A 24508-nucleotide genomic window follows, 5' to 3' on the forward strand; every position below is an offset into this window, starting at 1 on the left:
CGTGCACGTCGAAGCCCCATGGCGACATTTTATTGAGCTCAATCCCCTGATTGGCAGCTGGGTTTGTCCAATGAGCGCAAAGGAGGCGGCATTATTCGCTTGTGCTCGCGCAGGCTTGTGCGGCCCGTTCTGTGTGCATCGGCACGGGATCGTCTTCTTCGCTGTGCGTGCTAACAGCCTTCATAACTCGGGGGACTAAACAGAGTCCCTTCCCCACTGGCTCTAGGCTACCGCAGTTAGACAGACTAACAAACTCCAGTTAAGGACAACATTATACACTGTAAAACCGTTTGTTCCGCTAAAAATGTACCTGGTTCAGGTGGCAGAAAACGACAGCTACCTAACGTTAGTTGGAAATCCAGCTATCTAGATATACTGCATCGCGGGATTCATTTCCTGCCTTCGTCGATTAAAGTGATATTAACTGTCACGATAGATAGGAAAAGACGAGTACGGATTCTCGGATCATCTCGTTCGGAATACGGTGTCAACAGTGTATTCGGTATGAGGCTTGCTCGGTCAATCTGCTAACGACATTTTCCCGTAGAATTAGCGAGCTAGCTACTGTTGCTTGCTACGTACGGCGTATAGCTCGTCCGGTTCGGATGAAACGAACTGGATAGCGAGACGGCAAACAGTTTATACTAAACAGCCGGGGTGTGTGGCTGGATTGTCTAGTTAGCTAAAATTGCTATCCGTTCATGCAGGGGTTTAGGTGCTTTCCAATTTGCTTGGGCACGGGAAGCCGACATTTTTCGGTTGTGTATGTTCCTGTTGTGTTACGGATTGTTTGTGAAGGAGAAGCCAACGCAAGGAGTCAATAAACTGCCAAACCCATTTAAAATATCAACGGGACCATGCGAATAAAGACTTGGATTTGAATCTGCGATCATCAGTATCCCGACCAGAGGGCCATCGGGCACGTCGCGCTCTGTCGCTGGCTCAAACCCAGGTTGGAAACGCACCTTGGCCTGTGTGACAGAAAACGAGAGTTCCGGGATTCATTTCGGGCCTAAATACTCTGGATCCGCAGCGATACACACCCAAAACACGCAGGCAGAAGTCGGACACACCTGCAGTGTACCGCAGGTAGATGGTTCGATTTGTCGTGTTATTTCATGATCAATGACACTGACTTTGTTTGGCGCAATATGTAAATATATGCCACGGTAATCTCAAGAAAGAATACTATTGTACAGTCTTCCTGGGTGGAGAATTAGAATCTAGCAAACCTTTAGAAATGGCTTTGCTTGATACTTTGTTACGGTACTCGAAGGCGTTGAGAGACTACGCAAAACAAAAGACATAACTACAGTAGGTGACAGCGTTTCATTTTCAACAGTGTATTTTCCCGTAAATGAAAGGTCGTCCGTTGGATTCGTCTCCTCACGGCGACCGTGTGTTTTTTTCTTCATGGGTTTTCATATATTCATGTTGTTATTTACAATATAATTGAACTGGGATTACTGTCAGATTGATGAACATTCGTACCATTTAACTAAAAACAGAAGGTGGCATTCACTGGTAGGAGATTTTGGGATTAATTCCCTTTATAACACAGGGATTAGGGCGTTTAGGCGACTGCTCGTTCGTTGCTGTAATACTTCAGTGCGTAACGCGTGTGTGACAGGCCGTAGGCGTATAGGCATGTGTAGAAACGCGATGTTTTACTGATGTCGGCCTTAGCATCTCACTGTGGAGAGTAAGGCTTTTAATTGGCTCGCTAGCAGTTTTGCTTTAGCGGGTATTTTCATCAGTGATTATGTGAGTGGCGCTTTGTGAAGATATGTGGACGATCTGAAGTGACCACCTGTTAAAATCTTCTGTGCATCACTGGTTGAGCAACATTTGAAGTCGCTGGAAATGTCTGTTCCACCCTTGGAGTGAAGGTGTCTTAAGTAGTTTGATTTAGCGCCTGTGTCAGTGTTCAGAGGATGTTTGAGGGCACCTGTGCGAATGGCTTGTTCTGCGTGAGGACCCTGTGGAGTCGGTGTGTGGGGCTGCTAGTAGTGTGTGCGCCATGTGAGTGACTAGTCTTGGTTTTCTATCTTTGCCTTGGTTACGTTGATCTTCCCCTCTCCAGTGGCTGGCCGCTTGTGCTCGTGGTGTGTGATTGGTGAACCAGGTGTGCGGCAGGTGCACCTGACACAGCCGCAGGGGGTCAGCGGGGGCAAGCGGTCTCGTAGAGTCGTACTGAGCGTGTGCGGGTCTCGTAGAGTCGTACTGAGCGTGTGCGGGTCTCGTAGAGTCGTACTGGGCGTGTGTGGGTCTCGTAGAGTCGTACTGAGCGTGTGCGGGTCTCGTAGAGTCGTACTGAGCGTGTGCGGGTCTCGTAGAGTCGTACTGGGCGTGTGCGGGTCTCGTAGAGTCGTACTGGGCGTGTGCGGGTCTCGTAGAGTCGTACTGGGCGTGTGCGGGTCTCGTAGAGTCGTACTGGGCGTGTGCGGGTCTCGTAGAGTCGTACTGGGCTTGTGCGGGTCTCGTAGAGTCGTACTGGGCGTGTGCGGGTCTCGTAGAGTCGTACTGGGCTTGTGCGGGTCTCGTAGAGTCGTACTGGGCGTGTGCGGGTCTCGTAGAGTCGTACTGGGCGTGTGCGGGTCTCGTAGAGTCGTACTGGGCGTGTGCGGGTCTCGTAGAGTCGTACTGGGCGGGTGCGGGTGTCTGCGGTGCTATCAGCCCCTGTGGGTGGCCGCTGTGCCCTGTTGCTGCCCCGCGTGGCGAGCGGCCTGAGGGCGCGAGCGCACGCCGTCCCGCCGCTAACAGGCTCCGCCCCGCTGCCTGCTGAGCCCTCTGCTCCTCTGCACCTCAGTAAATCCATCACCCGTCTGTCTGCTGTGTATCTGTGGCCTGCCACCCACCCTTTCCCATTGCACATTGCATCCATGGATGTGTGTGTGTGTGAGAGAGAGAGAGAATATTAAAAAATAAAATAGGGAGAGCCATTATTGACACTTGTTGGACCTTAAGTACATTTGGATTCTGATTTGCGATTTCATTGAGGACGCAATGAGCTCTACCTGCTGTCATAGCAAAGTCACGGCATCCAGTAAGAGCTGAATGCTGGACTGAGGTCTGTTCTGGGGACTGAGCCCACGACAATTAGCTGACATCGATGTTATGCTACTCTAACCACTGGGTGGCGCTCCTGCTCTGTGGATGGGGGGGACTGTAATGTTTGGGGGAAACTCCCCTCTGCAGGAAGGAAGTGCAGTAATGGGGTCTAAGTTAGAGTTTAGCGTGTGAGTGCACCTAAGCTGCACCAGGAACGGTTCACTGTGCATCTCTTCCGCAGTCCTCCAGGTCTGGAGCACCGCCATTTCCATTGTGTACTTATTGTGAAACAGGTGTGTGTAATTTATTTGGTTTCACTTTGGTTAAGTGGCGTCTGTTTTATGCCTTCCTTAGAGAAGGGTGACATGCTTTTTAAATTGCAGTTCACACACTGGAAAGGATGCTCGCAGTAACATGGTTTCCAACCCTTGATTGCTTGTGATATTGGAAGCGAAACGGAGAAGCTTGAGCTCTGTTTTTTCAGTAGCTGGATGTTGAGTAGCGTAGGCCGGTGTCAGTAGATGGATGTTGGGAAGCGTAGGCCAGTGTCAGTAGATGGATGTTGGGAAGCGTAGGCCAGTGTCAGTAGATGGATGTTGGGAAGCGTAGGCCAGTGTCAGTAGATGGATGTTGGGAAGCGTAGGCCAGTGTCAGTAGATGGATGTTGGGAAGTGTAGGCTGGTGTCAGTAGATGGATGTTGGGAAGTGTAGGCTGGTGTCAGTAGGGAATGTAGTTTTATGCTCTGCATTAGTCATTGGGAAGTGCAAGGTTGCAGTTCTAACTGTAAGGTGCTGGTGTCTATGTGATTAATGGAAAGTGGGACAGTAGGTCTGTGTTACTTTAGCATGCGGCCCCCCCTCCTTGCCCCCCACGGGGGCTGTTTTCTGAACTGATCCCCTGCAGGGAGAGCAGGGCGACCTGGGATCAGTTGGGATCCGCTGGTTCTGTTGGCGTTTCTGCAGGTATTCGTGCTCAGACGAGAATGAAAATGGCGTGTCTGAGCGTGCGTTCATGTGAGTGTGTGTGCATGGGGTGCGAGCCTGCCTGCGTACGTTCGTGTGGTGCATACATTTGTGTGAGCGTGTGTGCGTATGTTCGTGCGAGCGTGCGTGTATGTGTATACGTGGGGTGTGTGGTATCAGCTGGCCTGATCGATGCAGGTTCAGCCTTTGCCATGTAAGTGATGTTTCAGACTCATCTTGGAGATGTTTTGGAGGTCCAGGCTTGCACAGGTAAGAGCAGAGTACAAACGGGTGACAGTGAAGGTGAAAGGTCGTCAGAAATGCCAGTCAGTCATGTGGTTTCCATCAGGAATAAATAAGCTGCAGCTTTCTGAAACTATTTCTGTATGCAAGAAAAACCCCATACACAGGTTATTACTGAGTAGGTACTGCCGCTGCCTGATGTAGAGGGATGCTGCAGTGGTGCAGCAGGTAGCTGGCAGTGCTGAGCTGTTGATGCTTAGCACATTGCTGTTAGCGGTTAGCGGTTAATGCATATCTGTTGGTGCTTAGCTCTTAGCTGTTAGCAGTTAGTGGTTGGTGCTTGTCTGTTGATGCTTAGCACTTAGGCTAACTGTTAGCAGTTAGTGGCTTTGTGCTTGGATCTTTGAGGGCTCAGATGTGAGTCACAGCCATGGTGGGGGGTCTTGAGGTGGTGCAGAAGGCAGGTGAGACACTGAAGGCAGCTTCAGCTTTGTCATTGCATTTAGAGCGAAGTGTAGCATAGGAGCTTCCTGACGCACGTGCCCCATGCATGGCCCTAAACATAGCGCAGGTCCCAGCCTGTGTAGCCCGGGTCCCAGCCTGTGTAGCCCGGGTCCCAGCCTGTGTAGCCCAGGTCCCAGCCTGTGTAGCCCAGGTCCCAGCCTGTGTAGTGCAGGTCCCAGCCTGTGTAGTGCAGGTCCCAGCCTGTGTAGCCCAGGTCCCAGCCTGTGTAGTGCAGGTCCCAGCCTGTGTAGTGCAGGTCCCAGCCTGTGTAGCCCAGGTCCCAGTCTGTGTAGCGCAGGTCCCAGCCTGTGTAGCCCAGGTCCCAGCCTGTGTAGCCCGGGTCCCAGTCTGTGTAGCGCAGGTCCCAGCCTGTGTAGCCCAGGTCCCAGCCTGTGTAGCGCAGGTCCCAGCCTGTGTAGCCCAGGTCCCAGCCTGTGTAGTGCAGGTCCCAGCCTGTGTAGTGCAGGTCCCAGCCTGTGTAGCGCAGGTCCCAGTCTGTGTAGCCCGGGTCCCAGCCTGTGTAGCCCGGGTCCCAGTCTGTGTAGCGCAGGTCCCAGTCTGTGTAGCCCAGGTCCCAGTCTGTGTAGCCCGGGTCCCAGTCTGTGTAGCCCAGGTCCCAGTCTGTGTAGCGCAGGTCCCAGTCTGTGTAGCGCAGGTCCCAGTCTGTGTAGCCCAGGTCCCAGTCTGCGTAGCGCAGGTCCCAGCCTGCGTAGCCCAGGTCCCAGTCTGTGTAGCGCAGGTCCCAGTCTGTGTAGCCCAGGTCCCCAGCCTGTGTAGCCCGGGTCCCAGTCTGTGTAGCGCAGGTCCCAGCCTGTGTAGCCCAGGTCCCAGCCTGTGTAGCGCAGGTCCCAGCCTGTGTAGCCCAGGTCCCAGTCTGTGTAGCGCAGGTCCCAGTCTGTGTAGCCCGGGTCCCAGTCTGTGTAGCCCGGGTCCCAGCCTGTGTAGCGCAGGTCCCAGCCTGTGTAGCCCAGGTCCCAGCCTGTCTAGCCCAGAGCTTGTTACCAAACGGTGGGGGTAGAGAGGGAGGAAGTTGCCCACCTTTTTTTGGACTACTGTGTAACATCATTCAGCAGCTGAGGTGATGCATTGTGGGAGATTAGCATTGCCGGGCAGCGGCGGGACCCTGAGGATGGAATGAGGATGGAGGCGGCCGGCCTGGGCTCTCAGTTAAGCTGCTTAAGAGGGAGGATCGCACCGAGGCAGGACTTCAGGGGCTTTTCTCTCTTCCATTCTGTGTGTGTGTGTGTCTGTGTGACTCTGTGTGTGTGTGTGTGTGTGTGTGTGTGTGAGACTCTGTGTGTGTGTGTGTGTGTGTGTGTGACTCTGTGTGTGTGTGTGTGAAAGAGAGAGAGAGAGAGAGTGTGTGTAACTGAGTACATACTGTGTGCAGCACAGACTGGGCAGCTCTGCAGTTACACACTGACAGGACAGACAGTGAGCAGTACGGTGTGCTGTACAGACAGTGGCCCTGCAGTGGGCAGCTGTGCTGGAGCAGTTTCAGGACAGACAGGGTTGGATCTGTAGTGCTGTGGCGGGGAAAACGCTGACAGGCGTCATGCTTCAGTGGAAGTCCCCACCTAGTTCAGCATACACTGCACCCAGAAATCTCTCTCTCTCTCTCTCTCTCTCTCTCTCTCTCTCTCTCTCTCTCTCTCTCTCTCTCTCTCTCTCTCTCTCTCTCTCTCTCTCTCTCTCTCTCTCTCTCTCTCTCTCTCTCTCTCTCTCTCTCTCTCTCTCTCTCTCTCTCTCTCTCTCTCTCTCTCTCTCTCTCTCTCTCTCTCTCTCTCTCTCTCTCTTTCTCTCTCTCTCATTCTCTTTCTCTCTCTCTTGCTCTCATTCTCTTGATCGATTTTCTCTAATGTTATTTGTTTTGTTTTGATGATTTTGATTGTGCTGCAATTTGGTTAATTTGTTTGTCTTTGGGTTTCTTGCAGTGGTTTCATTTTCCTTTTTGTGGTTTTTTTTTAAATTTAATTTTACTCTGTTGTATTTCTTTTTGTTGTGTGAGTGGACAGTTTTGTAATACTTGGAATATGTGGACATGTAGTTCTCATTTTCTTTCTTTTTCTGTGCAATAAGGGAAGCCAAAAAGTCAAAATTCAGTCTCCTTACGCACACGCGCGCACACACACACCCACCCCTTGTTTGTGCATCATTTCAGCAGTCACTGATAATGAAGCTGTTTTCTGTGATACACACACACGCACAGGCACACACTTGTGTGAGCAGGAAGAAGTGTCTGCTCTTCCAGTTTGGCTTCAGCTCCCTCAGGCAAAGTGACGTATCAGATGTTTTTTTTTTTTTTCTTTTTTTGCTGGTTTAAACAAAATGGCGGAACAGAAATGGTGGCAGTCAGTGGTGTTTTTCCTCTCCCTCTGAGCTGTAGTGGCAGTTTGACGTATTGGCCGGGCCTGGGCATGTCTGAACACGCCCTGCATGTGTGCACACAGCCACACACACACACACACACTGGCACAACCGTCACGCATGGTCTTTAGCACATCAACATGACTTGTGGAAAGTCAACAACCGACCAACTTGTTGGGACAAGTCAGAATTAGAATTTGATTCTTGAAAGACCTTTAAAACACAATCATGGTAGGTCTTAAGTAGTGTCTAGCGAACAATATTTAAGTGAAAACAAGTGCTGTTAAAACGGTGCGGTGGTCAGTGCTGCAGTAAGGGACTGCAGTGGTCAGTACTGCAGTGAGGGACTGGAGTGGTCAGTGCTGCAGTGAGGGAAGGTGGAGTGGTCAGTGCTGCTGTAAGAGACTGTGCAGTGGTCAGTGCTGCAGTAAGAGACTGTGCAGTGGTCAGTACTGCAGTGAGGGACTGGAGTGGTCAGTGCTGCAGTGAGGGAAGGTGGAGTGGTCAGTGCTGCTGTAAGAGACTGTGCAGTGGTCAGTGCTGCAGTAAGAGACTGTGCAGTGGTCAGTGCTGCAGTAAGAGACTGTGCAGTGGTCAGTGCTGCAGTGAGGGACTGCAGTGGTCAGTAGCGTAGTGCGGGACAGTGCAGTGGTCAGTGCTGCATTTGGAGACTGTGCAGTGGTCAGTGCTGCAGTGAGGGACGGTGTGGTGGTCAGTGCTGCAGTGAGGGACATGCAGTGGTCAGTGCTGCAGTGAGGGACGTGCAGTGGTCAGTGCTGCAGTGAGGGACGTGCAGTGGTCAGTGCTGTAGTGAGGGACGGTGCAGTGGTCAGTGCTGCAGTGAGGGACAGTGCGGTGGTCAGTGCTGCAGTGAGGGACGGTGCGGTGGTCCGTACTGCAGTAAGAGACTGTGTGGTGGTCAGTGCTGTAGTGAGGGACGGTGCAGTGGTCAGTGCTGCAGTGAGGGACAGTGCGGTGGTCAGTGCTGCAGTGAGGGACAGTGCGGTGGTCAGTGCTGCAGTAAGAGACTGTGTTAACTGTACAGTGTTAACCGTACAGCATAGTGTGAATGAACAGTTCATGCATTTCACCTGTCTGGTTTAAGCCACTTGGACTCACGCTGCACAGTGTCTGGCGCACAGCCATATTATTTATGTGCCACGTCAGGCTTTCTGCGGGTTCCCCAGTGCAGGAGCCGCTCTGCAGACATGCCAGTGGGCAGCGGCTTTTCAGATGAACTTCAGCAGTGCTGTGTGTCTTACGGCTTTGTAAAGGAGTGCTGTCCTCATGCGCCCCCCCCTCCTCTCTCTCTCTCTCTCTCTCTATCTGTAGGGGCTGAAGACTTGGAAGAGGGCAGTGCTGCACTATCTGCTGGATCGACTTCCCCCTGGATTTATCCTGCCGTTTCTCCTTCCTGAGAGACGATCAGCTGGGTGGTTTCCCCAGTCTGAGAGAGGATCAGCCTGAGCGGATCAGTCGGGTGGTTTCCCCTGACTGAGAAAGGATCAGCCTGAGAGGAACAGCCGGGCGGTTTCCCCAGTCTGAGAGGGGATCAGCCGGGCGGTTTCCCCAGTCTGAGAGAGGATCAGCCGGGTGGTTTCCCCAGTCTGAGAGAGGATCAGCCGCGTGGTTTCCCCAGTCTGAGAGAGGATCAGCGGGGCGGTTTCCCCAGGGCGGTTTGGGGCGGAAGTGGGGGCCATGGTGGAGACGGTCCCGTGGGAACGTTCAGTCCTGGAGACGGTTATATAAGCAGCGTTTGCTGAGGGCGCGGCCCTGTCTGCGTGTGGGACGTCCTGAGGGCAAGCTGACGGTTTTACTGCAGGAGGGAAGCCTCCTGTCCACACGCCACCCGTCCTGCGTTTCTGCACCTTTTCAAACCCGTGCTCCTGCTTTTTAATGCCCAAACAGGCCCGAGCTCAGACTGCGGCTCCACCCTAACCCTGCGGCTCCACCCTAACCCTGCGGCTCCACCCTAACCCTGCGGCTCCACCCTAACCCTGCGGCTCCACCCTAACCCTGCGGCTCCACCCTAACCCTGCTGCTCCACCCTAACCCTGCTGCTCGGGGCTGCAGGACGGCTGCGTCGCAGAGGCATCGCGCCCCAGAGTCTGCAGAACAGAACGGGCTCGGTCCCAAGCGCTGGGAGGATCAGCAGCCGTTTCCTGTCCTGTCACAGTGCAGTCAAGCTCCTGAGTGGAGCTCCTCCTTTCTCTGGGGAAAGTCTGTGCGTCTGTCAGTCACGCTTCTTTTCTGGACAGACCTGTTGGATCAGTCCCAGTCAGGCCTGCCACTCTGCCTGTGTGCAGGTATTTATGACTGTACTGCAACACCTGGAGAGGGAAGTCCCAAACCAGATGTCTAGTTCTGAAACCTCTCTTATTCCAAAGAAGACGATCTCTCCTAATACCCAAAACATTTTATTTTGCTTTCTTTAAGAGAGACAACTAAAACTGATTGTCCTCTGCCTGTTGGTTTTAGAGACTTTTCCATAAACGCAGATCCCTCCGAGATCGAAATTGGAGTGGTTTTTCTCCACTGCGTTTGACCTCTGACCCGCTGAGAGTTTGAAAATGAGGGTTTGTGGTGGCGAAGGTGGGCAGGTTTTGATTGGTCTTTAAGGGGACTGGGGTGGACTCCGGTCTGTTAGCGAGGAGCGCCGCTGTGCATCGGGTCTGTGCCCTCGTGCGTCTGTGCCCTCGTGCGGGCTGACATGCCCGTGCACATTCACACCTCAGAGGGAAGGTGAATCTTTATTTTTGTGATTCGGGCATTTTCAAGCATTGCCCGTTAGATCAGTGCATTTGTGGATCATTACAGACTGTAGAATTACACCTGCAGAGGTGTTACGAATGACTTTGTGAAAAGCACAGGTGTAGAGGCGATGTCATTACAGGGTAAACGCTCAGAGTAACTGATCTACTCTTATACCAAACACCTTATTTATTCCAGAATCACACAAAGAACTTTAGGTGAATTTGACTTTTTTTTTTCTTTTTCTTTTTTTTACAAACCAAATGTTTTATTGCACCAAATATATTTGATGTAAAAGCCATATTGTGAATTTAACTTCTTAATTTGCAGCCATTTTTTTTATCTGTTAGTGTTTCAAGGGACAGTTAGACAGTGAGGCATTTATTACGTGTGAACTCCAGAACCTGCCGCTCCTGCAGAACCTGCGGCTTCAGAACTGCAGCTTCAGTAGAGCTTGTGGTTCTGCAGCTGCTGGTTTGCCTGGGCTGTGCAGTTCCTGCAGGTTCCTCCTGTACCGCAGGTTCTCCGCGTTCTCCATGTTCTCCGCGTTCTCTCCCATATACTAATATCTGCTTGGAGATTTTCAGTATTGGATGCCAAAGTCAGAATGGTTTTCTGGTGTGGCGTTCCTGATTAAACCTGCTCCAGCTGCTAGACCCCCCCCCCCAGCTCAGAAAGGTCAGAGTTCAAAGCTCAAATTTATAGGAGGAAAAGCCCTTAAAGGAACAGGGCTCACTGATTAAAAAAGCAAAAACAAATCCATCTGGTATCACAGACTTAGGCCACTCTTCTCCCCATCTGTCTCTCCTCCCTCCCTCCCTCCCTCTCTTCTCCCCCTGTCCCCGTTATGTCTCCCCTCTCACCCTCCCTCCCTCTGATGCGACGGAGACCTTGTGTCTCCTTCCTCTCTCTCTGACCCTCCTCTTCCTCTCACTGTTAAATCCTTCCCAAAAAGCCAACCCAGGTACCGATCCCCCCTCCTCCCCTCCCCCACTCCCCCCCTTCCCTCTGTGATGCCGGGTGTCAGTAAGAGTGGAGGCCCCGCCTCCTCGCCCCCCTCCTCGTCCCGCCCACTGCGGCCCAGCCGATACGTCCCCGTCTCCGCGGCAACTGCCTTCCTAGTGGGGTCCACTACGCTCTTCTTCTGCTTCACGTGAGTGACATTACCATATTTACCCGCATATAAACACCACACTTTTCCGCTCACTGTAACATTACCATATTTACAAGTATATAAACACTACGCTTTTCCGCATACTCTAACATTGCTATATTCACACATATATAAACTCCACCCTTTTCTGTTTAACATTACTGTATTTACTCATATATACACCACCCTTCTATGCTTCCTCTAAATTTACTGTATTTAAACAGGTATTTGTATTTAATCATGTAATAGCGTACATGTATATGCATGCGCGCACACACGCACACACAAGAAGAATATGTCCTGTGTCTCTGCTTAGCATGAACAGGCCTGTCCAAAGTGGGCTGAACATCATGCCCCACCCCTTTCCTGCCACACCCACATGCCGGGACAGGACAGCATCGGGCATTTTTGCATTTTGCACCCCCTTGTGCCACACTTGTGCTGCTCCAGGTTAAAACTGAGACAGGGAACCAGACCGCAGCTGTTGGGTGTGATAAAGCGCTCTTCTCCCCCCCCCCCCCCCCACCCCCGTTTCTGTGCTGCAGTTCCGTAACTGTGCTCTTGCCTGTGCTGTTGTGCCGATGTGACACAGGCATTAAGCAGCACAGACTGTTCTCGGCACAAATATTACACAGGTAATGAGCAGAATAATGGAAACTGCAGTCATTAATATTCCATTATTAGGGTGTGGGGCCTGCATGTAAGGTCAGTACAGCCTGCGTTGCTGTGCACTGAGTGTCACTGAGGAACACTGCACCACTTTTCCACAGGAAACACATACTGTATGTCACGCTGTCACATACTGTACTGAGTTAGGCATCCAACTCTCTCTCTCCCTCCCTCCCTCTCTTCCCCCCTGCCGCTCTGTCCCTCTCCCCCTCCGTCCCGCCCGCCCTCCCTCCCTCAGGTGTCCGTGGCTGTCAGACCAGTTCTCTGTGGCCGTTCCTGTGTATAACGGCGTGGTCTTCCTCTTCGTCCTGGCGAACTTCTGCATGGCCACCTTCATGGACCCAGGCATCTTCCCCCGAGGTAAGCAAGCAGCATCAGGCACATTATTGTACTATAGTGTACTAACTGTACTATCTCTCTCTGCTGTACTAACCCTCTCTGTGTTGTACCAACACTCTCTGTGCTGTACTAACACTGCTGTACTAACCCTCTATTTGCCATACTCTCTGTGCTGTACTAACTCTATCTGTGCTCAGTGATTGTTTCTGTGCTAGTGGCTGCCTTTCGGTGCTAGCGGTTGCGTTTCTTTGTTAGTGGCTAGGTTTTTGTGCTAACGGCTGCGTTTCTGTGCTCACGGCTGCGTTTCTGTGCTCACGGCTGCGTTTCTGTGCTAGCGGCTGCATTTCTGTGCTAGCGGCTGGGTTTCTGTGCTAGCGGCTGCGTTTCTGTGCTAGCGACTGCGTTTCTGTGCTAGCGGCTGCGTTTCTGGGCGAGCGGCTGCGTTTCTGTGCTAGCGGCTGGGTTTCTGTGCTAACGGCTGGGTTTCTGCGCTAGCGGCTGCGTTTCTGTGCTCACGGCTGCGTTTCTGTGCTAGCGGCTGTGTTTGTGTGCTAGCGGCTGGGTTTGTGTGCTAACGGCTGCGTTTCTGTGCTAGCGGCTGCGTTTCTGTGCTAGCGGCTGCGTTTCTGTGCTAGCGGCTGTGTTTGTGTGCTAGCGGCTGGGTTTGTGTGCTAACGGCTGCGTTTCTGTGCTAGCGGCTGCGTTTCTGTGCTAGCGGCTGCGTTTCTGTGCTAGCGGCTGCGTTTCGGTGCTAACGGCTGCGTTTCGGTGCTAGCGGCTGCGTTTCTGTGCTAGCGGCTGCATTTCCGTGCTAACGGCTGTGTTTCTGCTCTAGCGGAGGAAGACGAGGATAAGGAGGATGATTTCCGCGCCCCGCTCTATAAGACTGTGGAGATCCGGGGGATCCAGGTGCGGATGAAGTGGTGCTCCACCTGCCGCTTCTACAGACCCCCCCGCTGCTCCCACTGCTCCGTCTGTGACAACTGTGTGGAGGTACTGCTACACAGCTGCCGTACAACCACTGCACAACCACCGCACAACCGCCATACAACCGCCACACAACCGCCACACAACCACCACACAACCGCCATACAACCACTGCACAACCACCGCACAACCGCCACACAACCACCACACAACCGCCGTACAACCACCACACAACCGCCATACAACCACTGCACAACCACCGCACAACCGCCACACAACCACCAGACAACCGCCGTGCGAGCGCTACACAGCCGCGGTACAGACGTTCTGCAAGCCTGTGCATACCGCCCCTCAGACCGCCCCGCCCCTCTCTCCTGCAGGACTTTGACCATCACTGCCCATGGGTGAATAACTGCATCGGCCGCAGGAACTACCGCTACTTCTTCCTGTTCCTGCTGTCGCTGACGGCGCACATCATGGCCGTGTTCGGCTTCGGCCTGCTCTTCATCCTCAACCACACCCAGCAGCTGGACCACGTGCACTCTGCCGTCACGTATCCTGCACAGTGTGCGTGCATGTGTGTGTGTGTGTGTGTGTGTGTGTGTGTGTGTGCGTGTGCGTGTGCGTGTGCGTGTGCGTGCGCGTGCGCGTGCGCGTGCGCGTGCGCGTGCGCGTGCGCGTGTGTCTGAGCATGGGTGTATATATGTGTGTGTGTGTCTCTGTGTGTGTCTGAGAGTGTGTGTATCTATGTCTGTGTGTGTGCGTATGTGTGTGTGTGTGTGCGTTACTCCTTGACCGCTCTCTCAGGATGGCTGTGATGTGTGTGGCCGGCTTGTTCTTCATCCCTGTAGCAGGACTCACCGGCTTCCACATCGTCCTGGTGGCTCGCGGGAGGACCACCAACGAACAGGTGTGTGTGTGTGTGTGTGTGTGTGTGTGTGCGTGTGAGTGTGTGTGTGAGAGAGATAGAGTGTGTGTGTGTGTGCACCCCGGTTTTTTTGCCTCTGATGTTAATCGTGTTTGTGGGGGAGGGGGGAGGGCGGTGCCCCTGGGTGGGGTACCGGGTTAATCTGGGATAATGTGCCCTGAATGTGCCCCTCACTGTCTTTAATCCCCCCCCCAATCACACAGGGAAATAATCACAACTCCCCCCACCCCTTATTCTTTCGGTGTCTGTCCCCCCCCCCCCCAGGTGACGGGGAAGTTCCGAGGGGGAGTGAACCCCTTCACTAACGGCTGCTGGAGGAACGTCTCCCATGTGCTGTGCAGCTCTCAGGCTCCCAGGTCCGTCCGTCTGTCCTCTCTCTCTGTCTGTCTGTCTGTCCATCCATCCGTCCTCTCTCTGTTTGTCTGTCTGTCCTTTCTCTCTGTCTGTCTGTCCATCTGTCCTCTCTATCTGTCCATCCTCTCTCTGTCTGTCTGTCCATCCGTCCTCTCTATCTGTCCGTCCTCTCTCTGTTTGTCTGTCTGTTCGTCCTCTCTCTTTGTCTGTCTATCTGTCCTCTCTCTCTGTATGTCTGTCTGTCCTCTCTCTCTGTCCGTCTGCCTGTCCATCCGTCCTCTCTCTGTATGTCTGTCTGTCCTCTCTCTCTGTCCGTCTGTCTGTCCATCCATCCGTCCTCTCTCTGTTTTTCTGTCTGTCCTCTCTCTGTCTGTCTGTCTGTCCTCTCTGTTTGTCTCTCTGTCTGTTTGTGTTCAGGTGAGTGGTGGCCACGCTGGCAGGTCATTGAGTCACACATTTTATGGCCAGTCTTCCTGTCCGCTGAGCGCTGAGCGCTCAGTCACATGACTGCACTGCAGCCCTGTGTCTGTATAGCAGTGAGATGCAGCTGTGATAAGGCCATGCAGGCCAGCTCTGTGCCTATGCTATATGCATGTAGGCCAGGTCTGTGCCTCTCTCTGATTGGCTGTGCAGGTATGTGAGGTCTCAGAGGTATCTGATTGGCTGTGCAGGAGTGTGAGCTCTCTGATTGGCTCTGCAGGTGTTTGAGCTCTCTGATTGGCTGTCCAGGTATGTGAGGTCTCTGATTGGCTGTGCAGGTGTGTGAGCTCTCTGATTGGCTGTGCAGGTCTCTGAGGTATCTGATTGGCTGTACAGGTATGTAACCGTAGCGTTTCTTCCCCAAAGATGGTATTTCTAGATATAGCCTAATTTTGCCGCTGTGTTAAAACATTTCTACGGTTGCTGGTCAGGCACTCTTCACCGTAAGAAGAAATTTTTAGGATTTTTGCGATATTACTTGTGTCGAAAGTGCTGTGATGGAAACAGTGATTGATCTACTCTGTAGCCACATCTGTCCAAAATGTAAACAAGTCAGGCAGTTTTCACGGTCGCGAAACATTTTATGACGATGTTGTCGTGCACATCAGTGTCATTAACGTTATTAATAAACAAGTGAAGTCATTATGTCGATGGCGATTAATAAGTCATGTAATGTTACAATATATCGAACGTTACATGCTACTAGTTTAACGTTACCTACACACTGCTTAAGTTAATATAAAAAGAATGTACTTACCGACGAGATGAAGTGATAACGCAGTTTGTAACGAGGTTAGTTAGCCTACTAAATAAGAAATGGTGGCTTGCTAGGTAACGTTAGCTTCTGGTAGTTGGAAGCGTCAAGTGTTGAATGTCACTACGCACAATGAGGGTAAAGAACACTGATCTCAGACCTGCTGTTTTCCTATTGTGCGTTCACGTTTTAACCAACAGATGTCGCTGGTGAGCTTTTCAACCGAGCCGCCCAACATCTTAAAAATACATTTAAAAAAAATAAAAAATCCCCGATGCTTAGGCCCGGTGGGGGTCAACTTTGCAATACACTGGCAGAAACCCTGAGGTATGTGAGGTGATTAGCTGTGCTGGTGTGTGAGCTCTCTGATTGGCTGTGCAGGTGTATGAGCTCTCTGATTGGCTGTGCAGGTGTATGAGCTCTCTGATTGGCTGTGCAGGTGTATGAGCTCTCTGAGATCTCTGATTGGCTGTGCAGGTATGTGAGGTGATTGGCTGTGCAGGTGTGTGAGCTCTCTGATTGGCTGTGCAGGTGTATGAGCTCTCTGAGATCTCTGATTTGCTGTGCAGGTATGTGAGGTGATTGGCTGTGCAGGTGTGTGAGCTCTCTGAGATCTCTGATTGGCTGTGCAGGTGTGTGAGCTCTCTGATTGGCTGTGCAGGTATCTGGGCCGGGGGAAGAAGGCCCAGTCGGTGCTGGTGCAGCCGCCCTTCCTCAGACCGCAGCTCTCCGACGCCCAGCTGGCTGCCAAAGTGCTGGACAACGGTATCCAGGGCGACCTGCACAGGGTAGGAATACCCCCCTCTCTCTCTCCCTCTCTCTGTGTAGCGTTAATATCTCTCTCCCCTCCCTCAGTGCAGTGTTAATGTCTCTCTCCCCTCTCTCTCCCCAGTCTAAGAGTAGTCTGGAGATGATGGAGAGCCAGTCAGCTGATGCAGAGCCGCCTCCTCCCCCCAAACCGGAGCTTCGATATGGCCTGTCCCGCAGCCCCCTGTCTGTGGGGCACGGCGAGGGTAAGCGCTGTACCCCCAAATCTGCGCCCCGAAACCTCTACCCAAAGTACTGCGCCCCAAAGACTTAAAAACAGATTCCAGTTGAATATGTGAAACTCTCTCTCTCTCTCTCTCTCTCTCTCTCTCTCTCTCTCTCTCTCTCTCCCTCTCTCTCCCCCCTTTTCCCCCTCTCCCTCTCCCGCTCTCCCCCTCCCTCTCTCCAGAGAGCAGTCTGCTGCACAAAGCTCCGCCCACTCCCACCATGTATAAGTACAGACCTGCCTACAGCAGCCCGGGCAAGAACCACTCCAACAAGGTACCATCTGCACACACACACACACACACACTCACACTCTCATACACACTCTCATATACACACACACACACACACACTCATACACACACTCTCTCACATACACACACACACGCACACATACATACACCCACACACACACACTCTTACACACACACACACACACATGCAGACATACATACACCCACACACACACACACACACACACACTCTCATACACACACACTCTCTCTCACACACACACACACACACTCACTCATACACAAACACTCTCTCACATACACACACACACACTCATACACAAACTCTCTCTCACACACACACACTCGCACGCACGCACGCACACATACATACACACTCACACATACACACATACATACACTCTTACACACACACACACACACACGCACACATACACACACACACACTCTTACACACACACACACACATGCAGACATGCATACACACACACACACACACTCTCATACACACACACTCTCTCTCACACACACACACACACACACACACTCATACACACACTCTCTCACATACACACACACACACTCATACACACACTCTCTCTCACACACACACACACACACACACACTCGCACGCACGCACGCACACATACATACACACACACACTCACACATACATACATACACACACACACTCACACACACACATACATACACTCTTACACACACACACGCACACATACACACACACGCACACATACATACACCCATACACACACACTCACACGCACACATACATACACCCATACACACACACTCACACACACACATACATACACACACACACTCGCACGCATGCACGCACACATACATACATACACACACACACACTCACACACACACACACATACATACACACACACACTCACACGCACACACACATACTCCCGCACACACACGCACGCACACATACATTACATACACACACACACTCACACTCACACACACACACACACATACATATACAAACATACACACACACGCATACACACTATTTTGCCTCTTCAGTAAAGCGGTTACTGTGCAGCATTACACTGCAGAATCTCTCGCCACTTTATTTTGCTGGGTCACATGACTGGTGTGGTGAAGAAGCTTGCGCTCATGGCTGAGCTCCTGCTGTCTGTGTGTCCTGTACTGAGAGACTGTAGGATGAGACTGTAGGAGTGAGACTGTAGGGATGAGACTGTAGGAGTGAGACTGAATGAGACTGTGGGGATGAGACTGTAGAGATGGGACTGAATGAGACAATAGGAATGAGACTGAATGAGACTAGGGATGAGACTGTAGGTATGAGACTGGATGAGACTGTAAGGATGAGATTGTAGGGAGGAGACTGAATGAGACTGTAGAGATGAGACTGTAGGGAGGAGACTGAATGAGACTGTAGGGATGAGACTAGAGATGAGACTGAATGAGACTGTAGGGATGAGACTGTGGGGATGAGACTGTGGGGATGAGACTGAATGAGACTGTAGGGGTGAGACTGTGGGGATGAGACTGAATGAGACTGTAGGGGTGAGACTGAATGAGACTGTAGGAATGAGACTGTAGGGGTGAGACTGTAGGGGTGAGACTGTAGGAGTGAGACTGTAGGAGTGAGACTGAATGAGACTAGGAGTGAGACTGAATGAGACTGTTGGAATGAGACTGAATGAGACTGTAGGGGTGAGACTGTAGGAGTGAGACTGAATGAGACTGTAGGAGTGAGACTGAATGAGACTGTAGGGGTGAGACTGTAGGAGTGAGACTGAATGAGACTGTAGGAGTGAGACTGAATGAGACTGTAGGAGTGAGACTGAATGAGACTGTAGGAGTGAGCCTGAATGAGACTGTAGGAATGAGACTGAATGAGACTGTAGGGGTGAGACTGAATGAGACTGTAGGAATGAGACTGAATGAGACTGTAGGGGTGAGACTGAATGAGACTGTGGGGATGAGACTGAATGAGACTGTGGGGATGAGACTGTGGGGATGAGACTGAATGAGACTGTAGGGGTGAGACTGAATGAGACTGTAGGAATGAGACTGTAGGGGTGAGACTGTAGGAGTGAGACTAGGAGTGAGACTGAATGAGACTGTTGGAATGAGACTGAATGAGACTGTAGGGGTGAGACTGTAGGAGTGAGACTGAATGAGACTGTAGGAGTGAGACTGAATGAGACTGTAGGGGTGAGACTGTATGAGTGAGACTGAATGAGACTGTAGGAGTGAGACTGAATGAGACTGTAGGAGTGAGACTGAATGAGACTGTAGGAGTGAGACTGAATGAGACTGTAGGAATGAGACTGAATGAGACTGTAGGGGTGAGACTGAATGAGACTGTAGGAATGAGACTGAATGAGACTGTAGGGGTGAGACTGAATGAGACTGTAGGAATGAGACTGAATGAGACTGTAGGGGTGAGACTGTAGGAGTGAGACTGAATGAGACTGTAGGAATGAGACTGAATGAGACTGTAGGGGTGAGACTGTAGGAGTGAGACTGAATGAGACTGTAGGGGTGAGACTGTAGGAGTGAGACTGAATGAGACTGTAGGAGTGAGGCTGCTCGGGGTTGCACAAACTGAAGCTCCTGTCCAACATCCTGTCCAGTATCACTTTGGGGCTTTTCCAGCTTATTTTATGATTTGTGTTTTGTTGACTTGTTTGCTTTTCCTTTTGTTTGGTAACTCAGTGGCTTTCAGTTGATCAGTGAGAGTAAGTTGAAGCTGGAGCTGTTCCTGTGTCTGTCTGTCTGGTGTGTGTCTGTCTGTCAGGTGTGCGTCTGTGTCAAGTGTGTGTCTGTCTGTCTGTCTGGTGTGTGTCTGTGTCTGTCTGTGTCAGGTGTGTGTCTCTCTGTCTGTCTGGTGTGTGTCTGTGTCTGTCTGTGTCAGGTGTGTGTCTGTCTGTCTGTCAGGTGTGTGTCTGTGTCTGTCTGTGTCAGGTGTGTGTCTGTCTATCTGTGTCAGGTGTGTCTGTCTGTCTGTGTCAGGTGTGTCTGTCTGTCTGTCAGGTGTGTGTGTGTGTGTGTGTGTGTGTAGTAGTGTTGTGCGATAGCGCTGTTAGCGCTGTTGATAGTGCACAGCCTCCCTGTGTTTGTGTTAATCTGCTCTCTGCCCTCCGCACAGTTAATCAACATTTCAGCATTAATATTCAACTTCGCCTTAAAATCTTTTTTCCAACCATCATCTCTCTTTCTCTCTCCCTCCCCTTCCCACTCTCCTCCCTTTCTCTCTCCACCTCCCCCTCCCTCTCTCCCTCTCTTTCCCTCCCTCTCTCTCTCTCTCTTTCCTCCCCCTCCCTCCATCTCTCTCAGATGAATCGGGGGGAGAGTCTGAAGGAGTCTCCATCTCTCCGACACTCCGGTGGGCCGGGGGGGGCGGGGTCGGGGGTGGGGGCGGGGTTTCGGTCGGAGCCCAGCCTGGACGGGCGCGAGGGCGATCGGGGCTGCCGGGACAGGGGCGGGGCAGGAGTGGGCGTGGCCATGCCTGCTTCGGGGATCCCCGGCTATTCCCTGGGGGGGGCGGTCCTACCCGTCCTTCTCAGACCCCACAGTGCTGTCGGGGGGGGGCGTCGCGCTCCTCTAGCGTCCGGTCCGCCCACACGGCCCACAATGCACCTGGGGCGCTGCACTCGGATGGCACCACCTCCACCAGCTACAAGAGCCTGGCCAATCAGACGCCTCGAAACGGCAGCCTATCGTACGACAGCCTGCTCACCCCCTCCGAGGGCCCGGAGTTTGAGTCGGCCGCCCCAGACCCGCCCCCCCACGCCCACCCCGGCCCGGTGCCCCCCGCGTTGCTAGGCTACAGCTCCCCCTTCCTGTCGGCGCAGATCGCCCACCAGCGCGAGCCCTCGTCCCCCCACCACGCCTTCCTGCCCCGCCCCACCAGCCCCGCCCACCTCCCGGAGCGGGACTCCCACCGCCCCACCCAGCACCACCCCCGCCCCGCCCGCTTCTCCCGCCCGCCCCTCCTGGCCGACGCCCACCCCTACTCCTACCGAGCGCGCTCCCTGGGATCGCCGGAGACGGCGGCGCCCGTAGCCCCGCCCCCGGCCCCGCCCGCCCCGCTGGGGAAGTCCCTGTCCTACTCCAGCGCCGCGGCTGCAGAGATGCAGTACCGCATGGTGCGCAAGGCGTCGGCCGGGGGCGGGGCAGGGGGCGGGGCCGGGGGCGGGATCCAGGCCCCAAAGTGAGTACCCCACTCTCTGCAGGCCACAGCCTCCTCTCCTCTCCTGCCCGCCTCCTGTGAGTTTCTCTCCTTTCCCTCCTTCACTCGCTTCCATCCGTCCTTATCCATCCATCCATCCGCTAGTGGTGCTGACCGTTTCTACTCTCAGTACCTTGAACTGTACTGTGTGTGTGTGCGTGAGTGTGCACGTGTGTGCGTGCGTGCGCTTGCTATTAGGGGCATGTTTTCCATCCTCGCCACCTGATTGGTCAGATTGAAAGGGGGCCATTATGAGTCTGTGGTTGAGTTACAGGGATCAGATTTGAGTATTCAGCCAAGCCGTAGTGATAAAGGGATATTTCCCTCTTCCCCCATCCGGGAGGAAACGGTGCTGCCCTTAAGGGCGCTAACGGATGCTAGCGCTCTCGCTGTGCTGGCACAATGGGGTGAGTGCCAGAAAATGACTCTGTTATACCAAAGTGAAACATCCCTTTAAGATCTGTTGTTTTAGGGTTAGTTCTAGTTAGTTTTATTTGTATGAATGTTCTCTTTTTTTAAATAATAGTGTAGAATAGTCTACCTTCCAGGGTAACATATTTGAGAATGCTGTATAGGGGAATTGTCATACTGTCGAATATTCTACTGTACAGGTTATTAAGCATATTGTATAGCAGGAATCCTGCTGTGTTAAATTAATATAATTTAAATGAACAGGTTTTAATGGCAGCTTAAATCTGACAGTACTATACAGAGAGGCTGATGGGAGTTGTTTAGAGAGGTACTCATGGGAATTGAAGTCCTGTAGGCCTGAACCTCCTGTGATCAATGTGTGGCCAGCAGAACTGGAGCTGGCTCAGACGAGAGTGGTGCATGCTGGGACAGATACAGGTGCTTCCTGGTCTGTGGGTACAGTGTCCAGCACAGCGTACAGCTGGAGTCTGTTCGTTGGGGTGTGTGGCTGTGTGTACCAGCTGAGCTGAGCTGCTGTGCTTTATCAGACTGAGACTCAAACCGCACCAGTCTCCTTTCCTGTAGAGCTGCTGCTCTTTCTGTCCTCTCTGACTGCTCTCACTGTGCTTTGCAAGCTGCTCTGGACCAAAGCATCAGCTAAATGTGTCTAATGTAATTTAGCGCAGAACTGTTGAAGAGAGAAGAAAAAAAAAAAGCATTATTGATTATCCAAATGATTCATATTGGGTTTGATTTGTCCCCTTTCCTCTCTCTCTCCTCCCTTTCCTCTCTCTCCTCCTATCCCCTTCTCTCTCTCTCTCTCTCCTCCCTTTCCTCTCTCCTCCTGTCCCCTCCTCTCTCTCTCCTCCCTCTCTCCTCCTGTCCCCTCCTCTCTCTCTCCTCCCTTTCCTCTCTCTCCTCCTGTCCCCTCCTCTCTCTCTCCTCCCTTTCCTCTCTTTCATCCCCTCTCCTGCGGTCCTTCCATCTCACAGGGACGAGATTCAGATGAAGTCCTACAGCCGGTCCAATGGGCAGCCCAAGCCTGCCCCCTCCTCCCCCTCCCACCCAACCAGCCTCTCCACCCGCCCGGGCCCGGCCAATCAAAGCGCTGCTCCTTCACAGAGTCCCACCCACAAGCCGGGGGGTGGGGTGAAGAAGGTGACGGGCGTCGGAGGGACGACCTATGAGATCTCCGTTTGAGTGACAGGCGGCAGCTTCGTCCAATGGGGGGGGGGGGTAGGATCACAGGCCCCTCCCCCTGCTCTGGTGAAAGGAGCCTTGCGATTGGAGGAGGGACATCACATGGGGATATGTGATTTGAGGAACGCAGAGGGGTGTTCGTCAGTCACGCTGTCACACGGCTTGTTTTTCATCCCTCCTTCCGAAAGCAATGGACTCCCCTTCTCTCCATGGGGTGGAGATGTACCCCCCCTCCCCTCCCCCCCCAAAAAAACATCTGCCTCCACTGCATTCAGTCAGCACCTGACTTTCCAGGGGACTCAGGTAGCCAATCACACGCCTTCTAGAGGCAGGACTCTGGCCAGTGGCTGTGAAGGACAAACGGTGAGCTGGCCAGTCACCAGGAAGGCTGCAAACGTGTGAGAGACAGCGCTGACTGATCTCCCTTTTTATTTTTATTATAATGGACTCGAGATGCGTACATTTGGACATTAAAGGAGGTTTGAAAGGAGGACAGAACGGCTGACCTGTCCTGAGTCTAAGGATCAGCTCAGGCTCTGTCTCCAGGACCACAGGAGCTTCAACTACACAGGCCACTGTGATTGGTCGGGGACCACTGCTGCCCATTTAACCGACCAATCAGTAAATGGGACATTAATATTACTGGCAGGTATCAGGGCAGATGATTGGTTCATTGTCTGGACTTCACCGGCAGGAGCCGCCTGATCTCGGACTGGATTTGGCGATTGCCTTTGAATTCCAGGAAAAAAAACAAAGATTTTGCTTATTTAATTTTCTTTTTTAAATCTTAGTTTGTATGAATTTATATAGTTACTGATTTAAAAAAATGCTCATGATTTTAATGGTGTCAAGTGACACACTGGCTTACAAAAGATTTCATACAGCAAATGTTTGTTCACTTTAATGGCTAAGCCAGCCGATCAGACGCAGCTCTCATAACCAATGGGGTTTATTCTCTGCAGCTGAGAACTAGCCTCATTAAAACAGTCAAAACATGCATCGGTTCTTGTGGAGTAAAATTCTGAAATATTCTGTTGAGAGGATATGAAATGCCTGGTGTCTGTTGTAGTTTTAAATGACTGGATTTTTTTATTTTTGTTTTATTTTTTTAAATATTTCAGTCGTCAGTTAAGAGCCAGACCTCCCTCTGGTTGCCTTTGACAAAGCTGGCCTATCAGGAATCGGATTATGTGTCATGTGATTTGGGTCAGTCAGAGAGGACCTTATGGGCCATTTCCAAAAAGTTCATATCCTGGAGCTTTCCAAGTGGGACGCGATTAAAAAATCATTTTTAAATTCAAAGTTATTTTGCAAGTTTGTTGGCTGACGAGGGGCCAGCATGGAGACTGTTCTGTGCGGCTCTTCGATTTGAGGACTGTTTGACCAATCAGAAGCAGAAAATGGAAACTTTGAATAAATGCATAGCAGCATACTGCCGAATGGGAGGGGCTAGAATGTGACTGACAGCCGGCTAGCCAACCTAAACGGCCAATGATGTAGTGATACGGGGAGAGGGAAGGCGGGGCCTGAAACATGGGTGTGTTTAAAAAAAAAAAAAAAAAAAAAGTTTATTGTATAGCTCTGCGTGGGAGAGTGTGTGTATGTGCGTGTGTGTGGCTGAGCATTGGTCATAATAAACCGTTTATAAAACACTCGCGGGATGACGCCTTTGGCCTGTCATTTGAGGGGTCAGAGGTCACGGACTCACTCCTGTCGCTCTGAAAACAACAGACTATGAAATATGAGTACATGTGTGTAAGTGTGAGTGAGCGTGTGAGTGCATGTGTGTGTGTGAGTGCGTGAGAGTGCATGTGTGTGTGTGAGCGAGTGCATGTGCATGAGTGAGCTTGTGCGCGTTTATATTTGTGTCCAGTCTTTGTG

The 24508-nt window shown here is 52.1% G+C and overlaps 1 protein-coding gene and 1 long non-coding RNA gene across 3 annotated transcripts; both read left to right on the plus strand.

Moving 5' to 3' along the window:
* Positions 1-98: 98 nt before the first annotated feature.
* zdhhc5a (zinc finger DHHC-type palmitoyltransferase 5a) lies at positions 99-24279 on the plus strand. Its single transcript, XM_035417951.1, is given in 14 exon segments — positions 99-1089; positions 8461-11032; positions 11940-12061; positions 12876-13033; positions 13348-13520; positions 13775-13877; positions 14160-14251; positions 16145-16271; positions 16376-16496; positions 16700-16791; positions 20122-20321; positions 20323-20373; positions 20375-20998; positions 22420-24279. Coding segments are annotated over 13 exon segments (2211 nt in total). The 5' UTR covers positions 99-1089; positions 8461-10892; the 3' UTR covers positions 22628-24279.
* LOC118227458 lies at positions 17747-19756 on the plus strand. 2 transcript variants are annotated; one of them, XR_004765288.1, is made up of 3 exons: positions 17747-18260; positions 18303-19582; positions 19723-19756. It is a non-coding gene; the product is annotated as an uncharacterized LOC118227458 (long non-coding RNA). The 2 variants fall into 2 exon arrangements; XR_004765287.1 differs by lacking the exon at positions 19723-19756 and having other exon boundaries at positions 18303-18792; positions 18845-19604.
* Positions 24280-24508: the final 229 nt, after the last annotated feature.

Source organism: Anguilla anguilla, chromosome 5 (genome assembly GCF_013347855.1).
Source record: "Anguilla anguilla isolate fAngAng1 chromosome 5, fAngAng1.pri, whole genome shotgun sequence".
In the NCBI taxonomy this organism is placed as follows: Eukaryota; Metazoa; Chordata; class Actinopteri; order Anguilliformes; family Anguillidae; genus Anguilla; species Anguilla anguilla.